This window comes from Sander vitreus, chromosome 24 (assembly GCF_031162955.1).
Source record: "Sander vitreus isolate 19-12246 chromosome 24, sanVit1, whole genome shotgun sequence".
Lineage (NCBI taxonomy): Eukaryota > Metazoa > Chordata > Actinopteri > Perciformes > Percidae > Sander > Sander vitreus.
In genome coordinates, this window is record NC_135878.1 from 3,937,101 (window position 1) to 3,957,771 (window position 20,671).

Below are 20,671 nucleotides of genomic sequence, written 5' to 3' on the forward strand. Positions count from 1 at the left end.
ATTCAATCATAGTACAGTATTAAAGCACTTAAAGCACAGGAATTGCAGTACACATTGAATCTTATAATGTATGGGGATATCCCTGCCATGTTTTTGCTGAAGAGAAGCCACTGTAGCCACAAGCAGCAATTAAAGAAGCCAAAACAGTGTGACAGCAGCACAAGCTCTGGAGGCCTGTCAATACGATTAATGGATCACTTATCAAGCCTTTTGTTTACCGTTTTCACCTCTAAACATTGTTCTTTTAGACGTGTTTGCTTCTAAGAAATTGGCATGTCTCTCATTTTGTGTTTTTTTTATATTTGTGTTTGCATTAGGAACGTTTATTCATAGCCATAAAAAAGAAAATTAAGGAGTTGAGATACCTAAGATTTAAAAGAAAAACATGTTTCTTCATGTTTCTTTCATGGCTTAAGTATTCTGGACCCAGGGGACCATGCCTTTTAAAAGATCGATTATTTGGGCAATTGTGAAAAACAAGTATTTTCCGGTTAGTTAGAACCACAGATACTGTTCAATTTGATGAAAGGTCAAGTTTATTTTTATTGCCTAAACTCACAAGGTTGTCCCAAGGGGATTTCCAATCAGGGAATTATGCTGGATTACATGTTAACATAATTTCCTGTGAATCCCCCGTGTGTATGAAGCCACATACGTAAGTGGCGGACTCCTAAAATAGATTATGTGAATTGCCACGTATTAACGTTGATGCTTTCCAGACTGTTTTTGCGCCTGCATCTCGCTAAGAAATCCTCAAATGCCACCTGATCTATAGGGCTGTTTTGGGATGCTTTTTCACTGTGTGGAGTGTCAGTCAGCCTGCCTGTGTCAGAGGTGTCATTCATTATATTCAATTCAATTCAACTCTATTTCAGACACACAGGTCCATATCAATATACAAATATGTAAAACACAACAACACAGACAAGACAAAAAAGTTATATAAATTGAAGTTCATAAGATCAGAGGGATTAAAACACATACAGACATTTGTTCCAATGTTACCAAAAACAAGAAGTGTACTCTGTGTCTCTCTGTGTGGGGTCAGGTACATAATTCAGTTTTTTTGAATAAGTTATTGTGTGTTATTAGCAACAACTATAACTATAACTCCGACTGAATCCCCCTTCCAGTTTAACACTTAGGCCTTCGCTTGCCAGAATGTTATTCAGTTAGGAAACTGTGTCAGACACCATTTGTTGACTCTGTAAAATGTGTAGTTCTCCACTGCAGCCCCTCTTTGACCCCTCTGTTTCTCCCAGAGAGCACTCATTGGTAGCAGATGACACTGTGAACGTACAAACAAGGGTTGCACTGAGATTGCAAACCAAATCATTTGATGAAAACACTCTGCCTCGGAGTGTCATTTTCCAGAAGAACACATACGGCGCCTGGATACTGTACGTTACATCACTGGGGAATGGGATGTAATAAGTGCGGACATCAATGCAGGATGACAGGAATCCCTGTCCTGCTGGATTATCCGAGGGTTACGTCAGTGACCCGAGGCTGCCATTGAGATTTGAGTTGTGAGTGCATCCAAATCCTGTCAACAACATTTTGTCAGTGTTTCTTTTAATGTTGTGTGTGTGTGTGTGTGTGTGTGTGTGTGTGTGTGTGTGTGTGTGTGTGTGTGTGTGTGTGTGTGTGTAATATATGAACGTGCTCCTTCTCTTGAAATAGACCAGGCTACCCCATCTTGATTTCCTTGTTCAATGTCCTAATTTGAGGGTCTTCAGTATCAGGAATTTATATTTTGCGCACACAGGACATTAGAAATAACTCTGGTCAAATGAAGAAAATAGCCCAGGTAGTGTAAGAGCTGCTTCTTGTCCTCCCGCAGCCGTGATTTGTGTGAGTAGCAATAATCGGTGTCATTCAGCTTCTAGCTGGGATCTCACGCTGCAGCTGACTCATGTGCTTTTTATAGCCGTCTCTGTCATTCCACTTTATAGCTGGTGTGTATGTGTGACAGCGTGCTGAGGAAAGAAGGTGTTGACAATTAAAGGCGCGTTGAGTTGAAGTTTTCACATACCTGGGAGCTTAAACAAACATGAGTACAGTTAACTTGCTGACTGATTTGGGAAGTACAGTTCAGGGATAGACTGACACTGGCTGAATTTGTGGTTTTAGGACTTTTTGTTTTGGTGTTACATCACTGTACATATACCTTAGACATCATTTTGTATCATAATTAACACACACAATTTACTTAAAAGCATTTGGAACTTCTTACACAGACATTTAAAAATCAGAGGAGCACCAACTCAGACATATAATGCTATATATTTGAAGAGTTGCACGCCCAAAAAGAGATTGGGAGTTTGACATTTTGGGAAATCCCCTTTTCACTTGGTTGACAAGAATTAGATGAGAGGATTGATACCACTCTCTTGTCTATGCACTAAATATGACTATTCTGAATATATGTTTACATTCTATGTATAATTTTGTCATCCCAATTGTCCATCCTGTAATTTTATCATGTTGTTTATTCCGTACACATGGCTATATAAATACAATTGACTTGACTGACTTAAAGCTAGTGGAGGTTAGCTTAGTTTAGCATAAAGACTGGGAACAGGGGGGAAACAGCTAGCCTGGGTCTGCACTCATGAGCAATAAACTACATAATTATTTTTTTACTGTCATCAGTTTAACACGATCAGTACAATGTTTATAACCTTAAATAATATTTTTACAGGTGTGGGTATAAACTGTACACTCACAACAATAACATGATTTCATACTTTTAGTAACAAATGTTTGATAGAAAAAAAATATTTTAATAAAGCAAAGTGAAAGAAAGAAAATGAAAAGCATTAACGTAATACATCAAAAGAAATCTGTCCTTACATGCATGCATGATTATGCATGCATACAAACCTATATGAACATACAAATCCATACATACGTTTATGTGTAATATATATCCACTCATGTCTTCGTCCTTAGTCATACCTTAATGCTACACAAGAAAAACAAAACAAAAACAGCTTGGCCAACCTAGCTTTTACCCTATCTCCGCCCTCTCCTCGCCCTCCTGGCGCTTGGTCCAGCTGATCTGGCTGGGACGGAAGATGTCGTGCCTGTATAGAGGTGTATACTCTGGACAAGTGTTGGGCACTTGTTCAATTTGTCCCAATACAAATGTCTTCCCAGTATTCGATGGAAGGACAATTTCAAATCATTCATCCCATTTTTGCTTTTGCTATAAATTGTTTAAAAAGAAACTCAAATGATGACAGCAGATTGAAGTTATTTTGTAACAGATGAAAATGTTTTAAAGTGGATACAAAAAGGTCTGGTTGTCAGTCAGTGTTTCTTCTAGATTTTATGTTGCAACTGATGTAATTTCAGTTTGACATTTTCATCACGGTGTTGGTAATTTCTCTACTGAATGATTATTGAGCAAAACACTTACATTTCTCTGCTGCTCAGTGGCTCCTCTTGTCTGCAGACAAGCTCTCCCCCAGTCCTCTCTGTGTCAGATGACAGGCATGTGAATGGGAATGGTGAGGGGAAGCCCTGCGCCAACGACGAAGAGCTGCTTTGCATGTCAGATTTACAAGAGCTGTCAGCCTGAGACGGCCGCTGCTGTGAACTGCTGGATGCTGGTGGAATGACCAATAACCAATGGTATCCATCTAAGCTGAGCTGTGGATCCCCCTGAAGCCAAGCACAGAGACGTTCCTTGTAGTATTAAACAAGGGTCATCTCATTACATCATTTTTTTAGATTATTTATTAGATTATTTTTTCCACCTTTAATGGATAGGACAGTTAGATATGAAAGGGGAGAGAGAGTGGGAAGACATGCAGGAAAACCGTCACAGGTCGGACTCGAACCCTGGACCTTCTGCGTCGAGGAATAAACCTCTATATATGTGCGCCTGCTCTACCAACTGTTTATATTGCAGCATACACCAAAATAGACCAGTAATTCTCCTCATCCTTTCACATGTAGTACAGCTCGCTACCTGCTGGTTGCAACATCAGTACACACACTCCCTGTTGAGACATGGTTGCTGGTTGCTCCACCATTTGATTCAAGAATGTTTTTCGCTCTCAGACTGATTAGCCGGCATAGCCATTGCTTAGTCCCATCTGTGATTCAAACACACCTTGCGTTACCCGATGACTCTGTACAATAGGCTACAGGTCTACTTACTCATTGCTGTGTGTTTTGACAATCTGGTCATTTGTCATCACTTCAGTTGAAACTATGAAAGAGAGACAGCTAACAGCGGCTCTAACATTATAGAGTGCGTGGGAGCTGTTGATGACTTAGCAGGTGTTTCGATAACATGAATAAAAAGTACTGTCAAGTGGCAATCAGACCTAACGTTACCGAGCTAGGCTAACTAGCTTTGACTTTCAAGTTGTAGTAAGCAGCTTCCACTCTAGCTAGGTGAACTAGCTTCCCTTTACTGCTTGAAACTTAGATGCTGTTTCCCCAAATATGGCCCAAAATGTTTTTAATCCTTTTTTTCCCCCAACAGCTGCAATATCACTATAGTTTATATTTCCTTACACAAAAAGTTAGGGGAGTTAAAATTTCAGTTCAACTTTAATTGTATCTAAGACCACCTGATGCATCTGCTCTAGTTTAGGTTGGAGGAAAGTCTTTTTGGCAAAACGATATCAAGGGTTGATGCTAAAGGGTTGAAGTTAATTGACAAAATGTAAAAGAAAATGTAATTTATACTGCAAACCAAGAGTTATTTATCTGAAGTTCTGAATAGTATGTCCTTGCTGGGAAGAGGACTGCATGCATACGGAAAATCTAAAGCAGTCCATGACTTGTTCTACAGTCTGCCTCTTATATAATAGTAATAATCACCGTGGTGAAATTCAGATGCCAGTGCTGCTGACACTTATCTGCCAAAGCGTTTTGAATCTTAATTTTCCGAATGATATTTTTAGGCTTCAAAAGATTTGCATGTAAGCACTAACAGAAAATGTCTCACTGGTGTTTTTTATATCTTTGCGTTAATGTAAATATCCAAAACATCCGGATCGCCTTGATTTCATCTTTGGAATCTAAGATTTGAAATGTTGGCCGATGTAACACCTAGAGGGGGAGGAGGGTGTACAAAGGGCCAGGCTGGGGCTGAAATCACCTACAGGCATAAAGTCCCGGTGGAAATGGTCGTCAGCTTGGTGTCTTTCCTGTCTGTGTCTCTGGGCTTCAGTACATTGTTTGAAGCAGACTAAGCTGCATGGCGACAGAGGCTTTTTGAGTGCCAGGTTCCCATTCACACTGATCACACATTAGGCTGATCAAATCAGACTCCAGGCCTGCTTCCTGACTAACTCAATTTGCTCTCATACGCCTCCCTTTTCACGCTGAGAACCCGCACGCACACATGTACGCACACACACACACAGACCTGGTTGCACGCTTAAACATGTGCACACAAACAAGAAAACCAACAGAGAGTGGGGCAGTACCCATTGAGCTCTAATGAAAAGCAGAAAAAGCCGTTACCTTGGCAACTGCCAGGATACATCTTGAGGAGGACCCAGATTTCCTGTCTGACTGCGTATCGTATTGTTTTGGTTCTCTTTTGATAGCTGCAGCATCCCTAGACAGATTATCTCACGGCTGGCAAGAATCTATGCTAAATCATCACGGATTTAACAGCACTCATTTATGCAGACAGGAAGTCGCCACACTGAAAATCCCCAGTCATGGATTTAACACCTCTGACCACCGCAGAATACCCCAAACTCTTAAAACACAAATGTAATCGATGATCTGGGTGATTTTATCTTGGCCTTGAGCCAGTTTCTCCTCTACTCATTCAGCTATAGAGCCCCACTACTGCGAGATCACTGCTGCCAAAAGCAGAGGACCATGGGAATTACACAGTGGGTGTGATTTATCCAAATTACCCTCTAACATACAAAGAAGTGTAGTCGCTACCATTTGAATGAACATGTTTCTTAAGACAGAATATCCACAGAGAAACATTGTTTACCCTGCACCACGAGCATAACCTGTGTTAAAATGGAGACAGATCTCCGACCAAGGCACTAAAACCACGTTGACCTTTTTTGTTGTTGAAGGATGAGTGTATTTCCTGACAATACAGTAACCTTGTGTGGGTTGCACATGCTGCGGCACTGCTTTGCTGTGCACATGACTATCCACTGGTTGATTACACAGAATGACATGTTCACTCCTTCATGTGGGTGAAAACATGAAATCGTCTCACCTTAGAGTATGTGTCCGTATTTCCTGGAAAACAGTTTAGAGGATTTAACCACTACAGTACCATTTATTCCACACTCATACTGTATGAACAGGAAGTCATACGTGTCTGGAATATATTTGATTTTGCAAAGCATTCGGGTCCACACTGTTCTCATCATTATCATTCTCATCACCTAATCAGATTATTATAATTATTATAATTGCCTGTGCAGTGTTTGTTATCTTTGTATGTCGGTCTAAACAGGACACAAATCAGACCCCCATGTGATTTCTCAGCATTTGAAAATGCAGTGGAGGTTAGAGGAAGGGCACATTTACCGTTGAAGTCTTGTGGAGGTCCTGGATGTAATTTAACCAAACATCCATGGCACTGTGAAACCACAATAACAGTTAACTACCCCACCTCCAGCTATAGATGTTCCTCTGTGGTTATAATAAGACTAATAATTAACTGTGTACAGTGTATATCTCTACTGTGACATCTCTCTTCTTTGGTTTTGGGTTTGTGATAATGTTTCTGTAGGTGGCTATCAATGCACAAGCTAAATGTTAGCAACAAACAGGAACAGTTGGCTTGATTCTGGGACAAAAAAGGTTTTTAACTGCAAGACAAAAGGTGTATTTCCATAAGTTCTCATACTATTACTTTAAAGACCTTAAAAACCTATTTTCTCAATTATCTTCAAACTATGAACGATGAGGTCCGACATTTTTTGACAAAGTTTGAGCAGTTATTTCACATGAGAGATTTCGGTATTTGTGTTTTTGTCCTTTCTTTAATGCTGGTTTGAAGTGGGCGGGGCTCGACCGAGACAAAAAGGTGATGTCACGTATTACAGTGCACTAGTCATACAGACTTTGGCATCAAATCTGACGACAGTAGGTGGATTTGTTTGATTTGTTTAATTACTTCAAATCCGATCAAAACGGATGAAGCAGGTTTGCCGAGTTTATGTGTTAAACTCTTAATAAATAATTCAATAACAAGACATTTTTACTTTGATTGTTGCATATTTAGTTGATAATATTTAATAGGCACTTAGGATATGAACCCAAGTTTTCAAATGCTTTTAAACAACACGTGTCTTGCAAAATATGTCTTTTGTATGAGTAAAACTCTCTGAATGCTTGATATTCTCCCCCTTGATAATTACCTGATTGCCACTAATGGCTTGTTTTGTCTGTGATTCATGACTTGGAAATGGCTGTTGTACCCCTATGTGTCTCTCTTAACATCCTTCATCACTTAATAGCGGCACATTTCCTCTATTATTTAATGGGCAGACCTTTCCCTCGCCCATCTTACTAATTTTCTGCAAGACAATAGGTGACATACTGCGTTGCCATCCGGTTACAGGAAAAAACAGTTGACTGATAGGATGACGTAAGCAGTCCAAGTTGCTGATGTTGACAATTCAGTAACCTTGTGTGGGTTGCACGTGCTGCGGCACTGCTTTGCTGTGCACATGACTATCCACTGGTTGATTACACAGAATGACATCACTCCTTCATGTGGGGGAAAACATGAAATCGTCTCACCTTAGCTTGCCAACACAGAGTATGTGCCATCTAACAGACGGCCATTAGCCATTACACATATATATGCCTATGTGTCGACCAATAGGTAGCCACAAACTTCAGTACAAAGATGTGTTTGTGCAAAGGCATATGTTTTCTGTAGTTTGCATTGCAATAGAAACCATAATAGTGGTTAATGAAGGATAAATGAATACAGAAAAATGTATTAGTTATATTGTTGATAAACTTTTAAGCCATGCTTGCAGTGTAGCTCTAGCAAATGCAGCTAACTAGCACTGAAACACTTAGTGCTAATTTGCTACATTTGTTAATTAGCAGCCTCATCTGTGCAATGCTATTGCTAATCAGCCAGTGTTAGCATGCTAACATGCTATACCAAGATGGTGAACATGTTAAACATCAAACCTGCTAAACAACAGCAGGATAGCTTTGTTGTTATGAGCATGTTATCACCACTGGGCCAAAGCACAGCCTCACAGAGCTTCTAGCATGGCTGTAATACTCAAATATTATACATGTAGGTCTAACACAGGTTAGCCCGCTTCACACACTACTTCATTTCATGTTTTTACAGTTCAGTAGTTTTCCATGTTCTAACAGCTGCGGTTTTTAACAGTTTGGTCTCATTTTTCATAAATTGAAGTATATTATTGTTGTATTTGTGTTTATTGCTATTTTATATGTTAATTTAAGGTCCAGTTTATTGCTTAAAAGCCTAGTTGCTGTGTTCCAGACCTTTTCACAGAATGTAAACATAAACGTTCTAAATGGCCCCAAGTTAATTTCCTGTTGCAGTGTACATGTAAATGACAGGAAGCTAAGAAGGGGCCAGGCTGTTGTTTTTGTTTTAATTATTAGAAGCAATGGAGGGGAACCTTATCATAAACAAATTGTTTATGTCATGTGTACAGTATATGATTAAAAATGATAGTATAGTCACCCAGTAAACTAAAAGGGGTCATGTGTTCCACTGTATTCCACTGGAACATAGTAAAACGTAAAGTGTTTTTATCTGATCCAAAGTTTGGGTTGTTGCTTTTTTTTTGCTTGTAGCCCTTTGTATAAACTTTATTTAGGTTCACATTGCCCATGTATAACCTAACCAGACAGAGTTTTGAAGGAGAGGGGTTCATAACAAATTTGATTACAGTCTTTGTAACATGGATCGTCTGTGCTTTTTGCTGTAACTTCATCATCCCAGTCAATCCCAAAAGTACACGTCGAAATAGCTAAAAATGAGAATGAATCCAGACTGTGATTTGCCCTTGGTTTATTTTGTTTTGCTAAGCTTTCCAAGCCTGGGGCTTTGCCTATTACATGTCACCATCTGTCTCCTTATGCACATATGTCTGTGCATTTTGTATTACATTCTGCCTCCCAGTGAACTACAGCAAATATAATTTGGAAGAGGACAGTAACTTGAATTTGATGGCGACCACTTGAATTTGAATAGCATTTTTCGCTGTCTTCTGCCATTTTGTATACCAAATATGAATTCATTAATTGAGAAAATAGCCAGCACATTGATTGTTAGTTAGTTGCAGCCCAAGTCTGGTGTTAAAGTGCCTTTTGCCTTTATAAATGTACAAGTTATTGTAAAACGTTCTACATCTACTACCTGCTGCAGCAGCCTCTCATAATCCATAGCCCATAAATGAGCAAATCAATACACGGTATTTAGCTACTGCTCTGCAGCAAGATTGATTCAATATTCCAGAGGCTCTGCTAACAGACTTGCCTTGGCTAATATCTCCTGAGCTTTCATTAATGCATGAAGTGCCTTGGTATCCATTTTGGAAGTGATTGTGATGCTCAGTGGTTTTTACAGCTTTACAACTTTACAGTTGTATTCATCTCATTGGTTTTCTTCGTCGCCCAAATAAGGAGGGCATACTTCTAACATAATGCATGTTTGATGTTACTCTCTGACATAGATGAAAGGGTGTAACATATGGATGTCCATTCCTTTGAAGCTTACAGAAACAAATATCCCCGGTCTAATCTAGACAGCATCACAGTGGGGGAATGGCTCCAAAACAACAAAAAAAGCCTCTCCCTGCCACTCAAACAAAAGAACTGTCACCCCTTATAACTTTCAAAGAGAATACATACATGATTACATGATAAAAATACATTGATATCATAGATCAGCATTGTTTTAACATTTTAAACTCAACAAAGCATAAGACCCAGCAGAGCCAAACTACTTTCACCAGTCCTCAAGTGGATCATGAACCAGCATCTATTAATGTCCTCTCCTCTTCTTCCTCCTCAGACGGCGTATAAGCCCTGGCTGTGCGCTCAGTATTTCCCCACCACCCAGCTGTCCTGTCAGAGGAAGGTACCGTGCCACCAGTACTGCCTGGAAGTCCAGCAGAGCTGTCCGTTCATCCTGCCCGATAACGACGACCTGATCCACGGCGGCAGCCCCAGCTTCATCTGCACAGGTTAATACAGACTCACTGTCCGGTGTTACTTCCTGTTTACAGCAGCAGCAGCAGCAGCAGCAGCAGCAGCAGATACGTGTGGATATGTTTACATGTGTGGGTGTTTGCATGGCCTTGCATTCTCTACTGCCTTGGAGAAAACCTAATCCTCATGTAATTTATGTCAGTGAATAGCGTTTTTATAAAGGCATGCACAGTAGTAATTCATGCACAATGTGTGACTCCATATTTACTGGATGGTATTCCTCCAGGAAAACAGGTGGAAGGGGTTTCTAAAGGCTTTCTGATGACATCTAGTGGTGTGTTTGAGCACAGCCAAGCTCAGATAAGGACGTTTTAACGAGTTGATGAATTGAATTTGGCCCGTCTCTCAATATTTACTGCAGTTTTAACAGTAGTAATCACCAAGGACTCTGCCTCAGAGGACTAGACGCTGTCTGCGTGCCAAGAAAACAAGTTATCTGGAATCTAATCACCATAACAGCAGCATCAACACAGCCACACTGGTGATCAGACCTCTGCCCAGGTGGATACTGGCTGGACCTGAGCTGGAAATGATGTTGGCTCAACAACATTTTATGAACCTAAGGGACTGTAGACCAATGATTAGTGGGGGAAGGGTAATTATAAAAGGGGGAGGTGCTTTTGGAATGGAGGATGTTCTGACAGGAAAGACCCTCTCCAGGAGAGTGTCTTTTTATTTTTACTCACCCTCGCAAGATTAATAATAATTAAAAAAATTGATCAAATATAATGCACAGTGGGTCATTTTATCATACGCAGTCTTTTTCCCAGTCAACTAGCTGATAGGTAGAGGTGGGAATCACCAGAGGCCCCACGACAATATATTATTATGATACTTATGTCACCATACAATATTATTGCGATTTTAAACATATTGCAATATTCTGCAATATATTGCAATTTATTACCATTTTTCCAACTTCAAATCTAGGAGAAAAGGAGAACTTTGTCATCTCTTTTTCTTCATCTCACTTTCATTTTATTTTTGGCAAAATGGGATGGTCAAGCAGACAAACTGACCAACACATATATAATAAAATATCGATACTTGGCATCCATGAAAATATCGCGATAAAAACCGATATGAAAATGTCTCCGTTTTTCCCACCCCTACTGATATGACCAATATGTCAGCTATAAGAAACACAGAATATGAATGATAATGAGTTACAGCTATTACAGATTAAATGTTAAAGTCATTTTGGGTGCCCGGATAGCTCAGTTGGTAGAGCGGGCGCCCATATATAGAGGTTTACTCCTCAAAGCAGTTGGCCGGGGTTTGACTCCAACCTGCGGCCCTTTGCTGCATGTCATCCCCCTCTCTCCCCCTTCATTTCTTCAGCTGTCCTGTCAATAAAGGCCTAAAAATAGCCAAAAAGTGATCTTTAAAAAAAGAAAAAAAATTTTAATGTCGTTTCCTCCTTCACTTTAGCAAAATGTTTAAAAACCCTGAAGCACATCATATAAAGTTGGCCTATATTATAATTCCAGTTTATCCTTTTATTTATCTGCAAGCCTTTTCTGTATCTTTTATTTATTTCTTAATTATAAAATAGTATAGCTGGAATATTCATTATTTTGTGTTTGCCATGAATTTGAAATTTCTAATTCCACTTCTAATGTGCGTATTGGGCGGCGATGGTGAAAATGATTATTCCACTAATAGATTAAGGTTTATGTTAGATTACATTATCTCAAATTGAGTTAGTAATGGCTAAAAGAGTTGTACCAAATCAATACTATATTTTGAGATAAGATGGTTGCAGGTTTTCTTTTGAAGGCAAGGGAGAACAGGAAATATTGGGCAGAGTCTTGCTTTTAAAAAAAGTAAAACTTAAAATCTCTCTCCCCCCCCCCCTTCCTACCCCAATAATGTTTATACAGTTCCTAATAAGAATGATACAAGTGTACGTTTCTCCCTCACAGGTGCAAAAAAACCAACAGGGGAGGCAGGGAGATGTTTAGCCAAAGACATATTTAGTCTACCATTTTGGCAACCTTTAATGTCCTTAAATCAAGAGTTAGGGCCATTTTTTCTAAATCCCTGATGTTGTTTTTTAGTCTGGAAATAAGCTTTTTTCACATCAGGTCAGCCAGTCCTAAATCTGCTCTCCTCATCCTTCCACTCCCTGTGCTATAGTTGGGTGAGAACTAAGCGAAGTTTGCCCTCAGCAAATTTGATTTAAGAGTCAAGATGTTAATTGTCACACCGGTTATGTGTGAAAAGCTTATGCTTGGATAAAAGAAAAACAGTACGTAGAAAATGTTAGGTACATATTAAAATATAATATAAGTAATTGACAAGTCTAAGAGGCAATGAAGGATAAACAGTACATCAAAAAATACATAAAACAGTATAAAAAAGAATATGATAACAGAATATAAGAATAAATAAAAATAGGCCTATTTACAAAACAGTGACTATTGCAAACAGACTGAATATGGCACAGGACAGATGCTGTTGGGCCTTTTTTGACAGCAATGACAGTTGCAGTATGGTTGGCCCATGTCAGGTCCTTGTAGATATTTACCCCCAGGTATTTGGATGTGTCAACTATTTCCACCGCTGTGCCCTTTCCTGACACCACTGTTCCATGGCGTTCACCTCCTCCCTATTGACAGTCTCGTCGCCGCGGGAGATCGGCTCCACCGCTGCTGTGTCAGCCGCAAACTTCACGCCGGTGTTTTGAAGGCTGCGTTGGCGTGCAGTCGTAGATGTAGAGGGAACACAGGAGGGGGCCGAGGACACAGCCCTGTGGCGCTGTGTCCTGGAGGATGTCCAGAAGGAAGTTGATGAGAAAACCATCGCTGCGCTGCAATAAAACGATTCAATGCAAATTAGATTGTTGCCTTAACAGATGCTGTTTTTAACTGAACTGGAGCAGTTTTTCAGGCTTCATCAGATGCCCTACTTCTATTCAATCCTAACATTTCTCCTGAAGACAGGCTGTATGAGATTATATCTGTACTGTATCAGCTTGGTTATTTACCAGGCTTAGAATGGCCTTTTACTGGACCTAAAATAACAAGTCCTATATGCTATATACATATCATGAGACGATATAAGTTTGTCAACTTTGCTCAGAAATTCTTTTTTTCCTCAGCGAACCAAATCCCCTTTACTCTGGTTATTTAAAATTCTCCTGTATCAATTCTTTCTCAGGGATCTTGGCAGATCATCTATCAGACAGTGAGGCGGAGTGCTGCGACGTCCGATGGGACTCCAAAATGGACAACCCTTCAGGCGGGACACTAAAAAGGACTGCTTCTTCCTGCCAGCCCGAGGGGGCCTCGGTCACCTCCGCTGCCACCCCGAGACTGTGCAGCGGGCGACTGAAGATCTGCCTGCTGGCACTCGTCCTCCTACACACTGTCATCATCATTTCAGCCTCCCATAATTCTACGTTGGTGGGCGTGGCTGCCATTTTCTCGCCAGAGGAGAGTGCTTCTAATGAGGAGTGAACTTTGGGGTTGAATTTGGTGCTTGAAAAGTGTGATGTCGCTTCGAGAGGATTATGGCTTTTACAATGTCATGGCTGCCAGGGACACATCTGGCGAGACATGCTGGAGATGCCTCTACAATCTGCCCGCTGATGAACCATCAACCACAGGAAGTGGGAGGGTTTTAACTGGAGCTGAGGGTGCTGGGATTGGACATCGGCCGAACGGAGATCTTTGAGAACCGACCCCGTAAAGAACTGACCTCTTGCCACTTGAAACCTGCTCATTGTTTCTAATCCATCCAAATGTTTTCTAGCATATTGTCCCTCCTCTCCCTCCCTCCCTTCCTCCCTCCCTCCCTCCCTCCCTTCCTCCCTTCCTCCCTTCCTTGCGTTTTCGGCGTGTATGGATGGCACGTCAGAGGAAAAACGGACATTGATGACGAAGTGTGCGCTCTCCCTCATCATTACCTTTAGATTTTTGCTGCATTTCTTTCAGGTGCCAGAATGTTTTGACATATCAACTGTGTTCCACTTCCTACTCTCTATTACCTTAGAGGCATCTTCTTATTACCTTGTATGTGATGTTGCTCGAGGGCCTGTCAGGACCAGCTCATCCATCATTCATGTGGGTCTTGTTTCCCTGAAAACAAAATGTATGTGATTCTTCTATATTCTACTGTTCAACTTGTATTTTGTCCCACTAGACCTTTTCTTAACCCCTTACGACGGTTCATGCCTACACGTTTTAGGACCTTAAGTGCTCTAAGGCGGGCTCGCTTTCTCTTCTAACTTGTTGGGCCATTGAGCAAGTTAGGAGTGATAAAGTGGCAGGTGGTGGCAGTTCAGCTGATGATGGCAGGAGTTAATGCTGAGCTTAGTCACCACCGTGCAGTGCTCCTGGACAGGAACTGGTGTTCTCTGGTTTCTTAAGTGTTCGGTTTACCTCATACGGTAGTGTCGGTGTTGCAGACAGGCGGCCCAGTGACTCGTCTCAACGCCGCAGAGAGTATTTAGAGTAGTCGTACACGAGACTGCAGGGACAACCCAGGGACACTAGAGAACAGTTGCATGATGCCAAAACACCAGAGGCCTCATTTATCAACCGCGTGTACGCTCGTTTCTACACACAGAATCCGACTCATCAGTTTTTTCTTGTGCTTTTCTGTTTTTATTTGGAAACACCAAACCTTGTGGAGTGGAATTACATTAAAGTCACAGTAAAACGGAAGTTAGAGCATCTTTAGTTTCAGGTTTAGATTAGTTACAAGGGGTTGCACACAGAGAGGGGTTAAAATCAATTCCTACAGATGTGATTGGATCACTCAAAAGTTGACGTAGCTACGGGAGCGTGAGCCTCCATCACCACCTCCCTCACCAACTTTGTTGAGACAAAGTCAGTAACAAATTACAGTAAATATATCCGGCACACAAAGATGGCAAAGCGGGGAAAAGAGCCAGGGTCACGCTTGGCTCACTCCACTAGAAGAATCTCCTATGAATGCACAGTAGGGAGCAGATTTTAGAGTTTAGTTTCTATATGTATATAATGTAGTTCCTTAATATCGGCAGGGAAAAACAATCGGCAATCGTCTCTTCAGTTGTTCATAGTCAATCGTCACAAGCGTAGGCACAATATTCTGTCAACCCAACACATTATGTTTGGATGGTAAGAAGATATTGATGAATTGTGCAAACCACATTACTTACAGTCATGCGTTCGCTTGTAACGACGAGTTCCCAGATAAGACCACCAACAATGCAGGAACACAGACTTATGTACACAAATCTGTTGCCCGCTGATTTCTTTCTTTTTCAGTTTTCTTTTTATAAACAGTTCCTACGCACACGTTTCGAACTTGTTCTACGCTCGGTTTGATAAATGAGGCCCCAGATCTTTGAGTGCCTCTCTGCTGCGTACGCCCAGTGAGGCAGAAACTGGCAATGGAGCAATATAGAAAATTTAAAAACAGTGGCTGTTAGTGTCCTACTTTGTGGCATCTTCACTACTGTCGCCTCAGCTTTTCTGTATCGTAGAGTAGGTGCAAGTGACCAGCCAGCCAATCAATCAATCAGCCAGTCCGTCGACTCTTAAATACCCTTAGACGAGCTGATCAACAGCTATCTCGCACAGGCTAGCAAAGGGCTGTGTCAGTGTCAGTGTGCGAGGAGTGTGAGGAGTTTTCAAGGGCTGATCCATCCGATTTTTTTCTGTTTTTGCATAGCTGCTGCCGGTAAAGTGCACATTGACACAAGGACAGGTCACGCAGGGATTAAGAGTACTTTAAACTCCTCATTTTTAGCTAGGAATGCACTGAGAGATTGGACAGAAAAAAAGAGATTTACCCAATATTAAAATCTGATACCGCGAGCAATACACCAAAAATGAAAGCTAAGGATGCTAAATCTCTTTAATGAAGCAGTTTTTTTTGTCCTCCATCCTGGTAGCCTCTAATGATCCCCATTAACAGCTTGACCTTACCTCACCTCACATCACTCAACAACCATCGGTTTGCTCTTCACACACACACACACACACACACACACACACACACACACACACACACACACACACGTATACACACACACACACACACACACACACACACACACATGCGCACACATCAGAGTGGGATGTCCTGTGGAAGTCAAGTCTACACTTGCCTCTGGATTTTTATAGACTTAAGCCCCCCCCATCCCCCAGTTTACTCTCTGATCCCCTTTCACTTGATATTCTCCTGTGACGTGTTGTTTCATTGGTTTGTTTTACTTGACAAACTGTGATGACGAGAACTACATTCCCTTGAAGACAGCAGCGGATGTAACAGGCCCACACTTTGTGCTTCGTCCCTTCGATCTCTAGCTGTTCACGATCTGAGTCCTGTGGATCTATGCAGATGAACCCCACGCCAAACTAACACCCACCTACCCTCCCCTCCCCCCCTGCCCTTTGTGTTGTAAATATGTCCTGAGGATGTGGGATCCCAAAATGGCCCCCCCCCTCCCCCCCCCCCCACTTCCCAGACCTACCCTGCCAACCCTGACTGTTGAAACCTCACTGTGTTTTCTGTTCGCCTCCTTGGTTTTTGTATGTTTTTTGAGATTTTTGCCGCATTTTTCTGTTGTCTAAAGCAGTGGTGTGAGTTGATGAGTAGGAATAAGTTGGATGTTAAAAAGATGAGATAAAGAGGTCTTGAGAAAAATATACAAAAAAAATGAAGCTTGAAATGAGAAAAAGGGTTCAAATATAGAGAAAAAATTATGATAAAGTTGTCATATTGTCATACTAGAGATGCTTTAGTTTGCTAATTTACTTTCTTTTTTTTCTACAAAAGACTTGGATGAAATTATTTATAAACTGCGTCCCACGAGTCATGATCTTTTTTGGACGTAAAACAGATACATTTATTAACATTTTGTTCAAAAGAAAATAAATATAAATTATGTTAAACATTACTGGTGTTTGTGCTTTTTTGACAATGAGTGTCTTTGACGTCGACAGTATCGGAACCCCAAAGTGTCCAATATTAAATAAATAAAAAAGACATTATGAAATAAATAATTGCATCAAATATATAAATGATCTAACAACTTGTAAAATAATTGAGGAGGTTATAATAAAACTCAACTCATAATTTCATCATTCATTTTTATATTTTTGTTATGATAATATGATTTTTATTTAATTATATTAAATAAATGTTATTCAAAATGCCCCTGTTCAAAAGTCTGCTTTTTTTATTATGGCATTTGTCCCAATGAGACTTATCTCATAATGTCACCTTATATCATTTTATTTCATAATGCCACTTTTCATGAAAGTGGTGTTGTCACCGCCCTCTCACCTTTCAGCCAATCACATGCTCCCTGCCTCTCTTAAGCTAGCAAGCTCAACATCTGCTACCAACATTAGCCAGTTAGCTAGAGCAACAACAATCAAAGTCATTCTGATTCAACCAACTTACTGCTGCAGTAGATAAACACAGAGGCAGGGGACATATGATTGGCTCAAAGGACCACATTACTGTTAAAGTGACTTTATGAAATAAAAATGTTACTGGGAAATTGCTATTATGAAATGCAAACAGACTTTTAAAAAAGGGCATTTTGAAATCTAAGAAACCTCTTAGAATGGAAATAGGAACGATGAAATTACATTTCATCATCATGAGTGAAGTTTAAAAAACTTTTTTAATTGTTTAATTGTGGTAAAGTTTTAATTGTGTCATTATCATATTTTAAACAATTCATTTATGTGATTATTTATTAATATATTTATAATAAAGTATGTATTTACTTATTATTGAACACTTTGAGGCTCTACAGATAATAAAGCATCTGCAGTTCACCAACAGAGGGTAGTATAGGATCGTGTCCCAGAGTTCAGAACACAATTCATGTCCTCGTGGAGCAGATTTTGTGAACAGTTCTGCATGCCCTGCTGTCACCCCTCAACCTGAACATCAGTCAGGTGATTGTATTTCCTCCACACAGGAGATTTTACTCATCCTTAGTGTGACATCAAGTGTAAAACATCATTTAGTCTTATAGAGTATGATTTCTCACTTGTAGGCATCTTCAGTCTGATGAAGTTATAATGATTCTCCAAATATATGTTCAATTAACATACATTAGTTTTCATTTTTAAGCTGCATTTTACAACAAAAACAATCTCTGTCCACATAAGAGTTTTAGCTCCAGTTGCGGATCGAATCTCTGTCTGTATTAAAACCATAGATATAGGCCTAGGCACATTTCCAATAAGCAATTGTTTATATATTGTTTGACTTTGAAATAGTATTTACACCCAGACAGCAATACATAACTAGAATATTCTGTAAGAAATGTTGACACGGTGCCTACTACTTGGTGCACACTGAACTAATCGGAGCTGAAAAAGAAGCAAAAAAAGTCCGTCATCTATAGCTGCTGTAATCCTGTAAAAACGCCCACCAATCACTGCCTCGCGGTCCGCTTGGAGAGAACCAATGACATTCCTCCTTGTCCTGCTGCGTGTACTCTTCCCACGCGCTGTCTATGTTCCCACGCTGTGTACAGTGTACTTACTGCAAGTTTACCGGAGAATGGAGGTGAAAACTCAGCAAATGTTGCCACCTCCCGCCTTTCTAAAAATGCAAAGAAAAGCTGAAAAAAAACGGTGACTAAAAGGCTGCAGATACAGTTAGAGGACAAGCTGGAGTAAACATTGGTAGCTTTTCAGCTATGGAGACAGCTGGGTGTTAAAAAGCATACAAAAGTGAAGCCGTCTTTCTGTTGAACAGGAGAGGTACGTTTTTTTTGTTTTAGTTTTTTTGGGTGGAGGGGGGGGGTTGTTTTCAGACTGTGTGTGTGTGTGTTAGTTGGAGCCCCGTGGAGATGCTAACATTCACATCTTGCTAGCTTTTCAACCGTGGTTTTCAACATCGCCTCCCGAACGTTATATTATGTTATATTATTATATATATTATTATAGTACGTTATATTAATAAGTTGAAATACAGAATATACTTTGGATAAAGAACAATATTTACGAAAAATAAGACCAGGGCCCCATTTCAGAAAGCAGGTTTATCTAGTGAAAACTCTCAGAGCTAGTTGACTCAGAGTTGACGATTTCTGAGTCAGTTACTATGGCAACATACTCCTGCTCCTTGCAGATTTTCTTCAACTAAACCTGAGTTTCTTCACCTTCTAACCCAATGTGTTCTAAGTATTTACCTCCCAATGTGTAAAAAAACAAAAAACAATATGCCTTTAATTTTATGAGATCTTTTTTTATTTCCTACAAGTTCAAATGCAGTACAGTTAATATTCATGTTGTTCTTCATGTTGTTGAAACAAGTAAAATCATCCACCTCACCAACCCTTAACTAAACAATTATATTTCGAATTCTGTCTTCTTTTTTAACTTCAACGTTATGTGGTCCATTTCTAGATCAGCTTTTTAAAATCTTACACTGTGTACAGCTGTTTAACAGGGAGAATTTCACAATGCCAGGCCTTTTCAATTTCATTTTAAGAGCCACTCAGAGCCAAGTTGGTCTGTGGAAGTGGATGGCCCCTCTTCCTTGTGATCCCCACCCAGCATTGCTCTGTTAAAGAATTAAGGTTTTCATGGTACACCATTAGTTAGAATGTTAAATGTAAGGTGTAAACCTCCGCCTCTCTTCCCCTTGTGGCAGCTGACAATATAAGAGGGTGGTTGGGTCAGAAGGTGAGCTTCCTCCAGAGATATTATACAGATAGAATAGTTTTGACTGAGGACCATCTCTTCAGCCTCTGTTTAGTGGTGGTGGTTCCTGCTGTTTTTCGGGCTTCCGCCTTTTTTTCTATTGGCTATAACGGAGGTTGAATTTGTGAGACTTGCATGTACTTAATGTTACTAAAGACAATATTAAATACAGGCAGTTTTGGGATGGCTGAAAAAGTGACTCTGTTTGCTTGAAAAAAATTCCACTACTATAGGGTAAGCTAAACAACATCACAATGGCTTGAAATAAAAGTATACCCTCTGTGTGATGTATATTTTAAAATGTTATCTTCAGTTGCTGCCAAGTGCCTTTTGTGCCTATTGGGTTTTACCTGAATAAATATAAAGACAAGTGCATACACACAAATGTTGAATAACTGGAATACTGGATAGAAGTTCATTTCTTTTTTAAATTAATACTCACACATTGACTCAGTCAGCAATTTTCTGCCATGATGAGGGCTTTTGATACGCTCGTGCACGCCCTTCACTCAGAGTTAACATAACTCAGAGTTGATTGACCTAATTCTTATCACCTTTTTCTAAAACTGCAAGTTTGACAGTTCAGAGTTAGTCAAAACAGAGTTCACGTTTGAACCTTTTTTCTGAAATACCCCTCTGGGATTTATTTGCTTGGACCAATGACAGGTCTGAGGAACTTTTACCTTCAGTGAGGAGTGGGAGGACTTGTTGCTGTTTGAGACTTCAGAGCCTCTATCAGCTCAAAGTGTTGGACTTTTAGGAACACATTG

General features: G+C 40.2%; 1 protein-coding gene across 1 annotated transcript in view; it reads left to right on the forward strand.

Moving 5' to 3' along the window:
• nalf1a (NALCN channel auxiliary factor 1a) overlaps positions 1-17,125 on the forward strand; it is a 33,886-nt gene extending 16,761 nt beyond the window's left edge. The window contains exons 2-3 of the mRNA XM_078244047.1: positions 10,034-10,205; positions 13,393-17,125. Coding sequence (XP_078100173.1) covers positions 10,034-10,205; positions 13,393-13,691 — 471 coding nt within the window. The 3' untranslated portion in view covers positions 13,692-17,125. The remainder of the gene's footprint in view (positions 1-10,033; positions 10,206-13,392) is intronic.
• The last annotated feature ends 3,546 nt before the right edge of the window (positions 17,126-20,671 follow it).